We start from the raw sequence: 2,983 nt of genomic DNA, 5'->3' as shown, positions 1-2,983 counted from the left end.
AGGAAAGTAAATCGATTTTAAGAATAACGTCCACGGACTAGTATTCGGCTCACTCCATTGCATCCATTCAACCTTGGCCAATTATGCTAGATTATGAAGCTTCGAGTCTCCAAATCCCAGATGTCATTGAATTTTGATTGGTATAGCTGCTTTCAAGAGATCTATTGAATTTTTGGACCTTTTTATTTCTTTTCCCAAAAGAAAGGAGTTGCTTCCCCACTTAGTCTCTAATATTGAGTTGTTGATAGTCTAAAATGGGATGACACAAACGTCGACATAGAGAGAGCTTTACATTTAAGAAAAATCTCTCATCCCCCATAAGATAATAATTGATTCATCCATCCCTAAAGGTGTAAACAGTCTATCATATATCTCTTGATACATATAAATTTAATTATATGATTGCACCAAAAAAATTTATTTATATATATATTTTTTTTCATAGAAAATATATATATAAATAAATGCACACACGCAACATAGGAGTTTTGGTACTAGAAAATCATAAAGCTCTTGAGCTTGATTGTGATCATATGTTGCAAGATAACCAGAATGGTTCCTCGAATTGACCCTTGAGCTTGTCACCTCCCACCTTATTACCTTCCAAAGACATGGAACCCAATTCAATCTCCTCCTTTGTGGATGATGATGGCCCCCACGAAGGTGTACCATCCTCATATGCATTACACGTCAGCCTCTGCAAGTCACTCCCATCCAACCTCACCATATACATATCCCCGTAAGGTTGAAACTGGTTCGGCAACGACACTGGATCCGCCGTTACGCCGCCTATATTGGCAGTGAATAACAGCCACGATGAGTCCGAATTGAAGCACACGTGGTTGATCCTCTCCCTATCCACGTCACTCAATCCCTCCGGTCCTGCCAACTGGAATCTCCGGAGGTCTGAACCATCTGGTCGGATCAGGTATATGCTGAAGCAATCGACGTTATTGGGGTTGTGACGGTTCGATGAGAAGGCTATTAGTTTTCCGTCGGGAGACCAACTGGGCATCGTGTCTATCCAAGGCCCATCCGTTAGTTGACGGATCCCGCCGTTGAATTCCCCATTTACGGCGTCGACTATAAAGAGGTTCTTGTGACCGGATCTTCCGGACCGGAAAACCAAGAACTTGCCGTCCGGCGAACACGATGGGAAGGCATTGTTGCCGGTGTCTTCTCTAGTAAGTATCTTCACAGTGGCGGGAATCTCTTCTCGATCATCCGTAAGATCTTTTGGATCAAAACTGATCCTTGCAATCTGGACCGTTCTTTTGGCTGACTCAAATATGGGTCCAATGGACGTGTAGATGACATTATTTTCTGTTGGGTTCCACGAAGTACAGAAGGCGTTTCTATCTTTCAGAACAACCCATCTCTTCGAGCCGTCTCTTCTCACAATCCTCAACCCAGAATTCATGTCGAAGTCGTGGTTGAAAGCGATGAAATCTCCATTATGAGAGAAAGAAGGGAACATTCCATTGAGCCGAAGCAACCTCATTTCGTTTGTGGGAGAAATTATAGGATCCAGGTGTGGAATCGTAGTCACTCCCGGAGCTGACTCACCACGGAACCGGTGGTATCCTAGGAAACCACCTTTGGGGGAGAAAAAAGGATTGTAATGGTGGAAATTTGGGTTGAGAGACTCTGTAACTCTGTAAAACGATTCCGATTCTAAATCAAAGATCTCGATGTGCCGGAAGTTACTTTCTCTCCGTCGAGTTGCGAAGGCAACAAAATTTCGATCTCGTGAAGCTGATGGAGTAAACGCGTGGACACCTGGCGGAGTTATGCGGCGAGGATTGTCACCGGCGTCCAAATGTTGGAAATTTTCAGGTAGATCTACTCGGAAAATGCTCCACCATCCATCGTCGGCTTTCCGATGGAAGAAAATAGTTGAATCGCCGAACCACGTTGGCCATCCGCCGCGTTTGCAGACGACAATCCGTCGATTCGGATCGGACGGTGGGAAAACGATGATATCCGTATCGAGCTCGTCTAACTCGCCCTTCCAAGGACGGAACCCGTAAGAAGCTACAGCAATGAACTTCCCCGTCGGCGAAACAGCCGGACTATAATCGACTGCTCCTTTAGGAGTTAACCGGAGGACGATTTTCCGGTCTCCGAGTTTGGTCATGTAAACGGCAGACCAGCTGGTGAACAGTTTATCAGCCGGTTCGTGAGCAGACACATAGTACAACCGGTCGATTCGTAGAACCGGCCGGTCGTGAAATAGGCTCGCAGTGACAGTAGGGAGTTGCTCTAATTTGGGATTTTCAGGACGGTTCAGGTAAATCTGAGCTGAGCCGGTTCGCTCGGAGACGTAGATGAGGGTTTGGTCTTCGTCGACAAACTGACCATTAAAGTTGATGGAAGCACCGTCTGTGAGACGATGCTCTATGCATTGGGTGTTGAGTTTAGGAGTTAAAGAGATGGAGAAAACATCGAAGCCATAGTGATTCCTTCCTATGGTGGAGAAGACGATGGTTCCTTTGGGTTGAATCATCGTGGTTTCAGGTGGGTTTGATCTGAGAAAAGATGAAACTTGGGATGAGTCGAGTAGAGTGGTCAAACTCATTTATAGAACCTGGACGAGAAGGTCCTTCTACAGTGATCCGTTCACTTCTACAGTTATACTTGTCTAGCTCTAGCTTACTTCCTATACGTTAGTCTTTGGGCCTGTTTGATAACGCTTCTGTTGTTTCTGTTTCAAGAAATGGCAGAAACAGAAATTACTGTTTCTGGAAACAGAAACAGGTAAGAAGGGTGTTTGATAATTCTTGTTTCTGGAAACAGAAACAGGTAAGAAGGTGTTTGATAAATTTTATTTCTGGGAACATTTTGGACAGAATATGATGTTTATTAGATATGGAAATTGTTGGATTAAAACTGCAATGGGTAAATCCAGAACGATCTTTCTCCACAGAAGGTAAGAACCTCAGCTTATTCCTGTATGGCTTGTTTGAATTTTGAACAAGCCACT

General features: G+C 44.3%; 1 protein-coding gene across 1 annotated transcript; it reads right to left on the bottom strand.

Annotated features, from left to right (window-relative positions):
- Nucleotides 1–468: 468 nt before the first annotated feature.
- Nucleotides 469–2,527, bottom strand: LOC122068201. Its single transcript, XM_042632071.1, has one exon. The coding sequence runs from the start codon at nucleotides 2,504–2,506 to the stop codon at nucleotides 530–532; it is 1,977 nt and encodes a 658-aa protein (XP_042488005.1). The 5' UTR covers nucleotides 2,507–2,527; the 3' UTR covers nucleotides 469–529.
- Nucleotides 2,528–2,983: the final 456 nt, after the last annotated feature.

The sequence above is a fragment of the Macadamia integrifolia genome, unplaced genomic scaffold (assembly GCF_013358625.1).
Source record: "Macadamia integrifolia cultivar HAES 741 unplaced genomic scaffold, SCU_Mint_v3 scaffold3552, whole genome shotgun sequence".
NCBI lineage: Eukaryota > Viridiplantae > Streptophyta > Magnoliopsida > Proteales > Proteaceae > Macadamia > Macadamia integrifolia.
The sequence above is the reverse complement of the archived record's forward strand: the minus strand, read 5'-3'. Positions and strand labels throughout refer to the sequence as shown.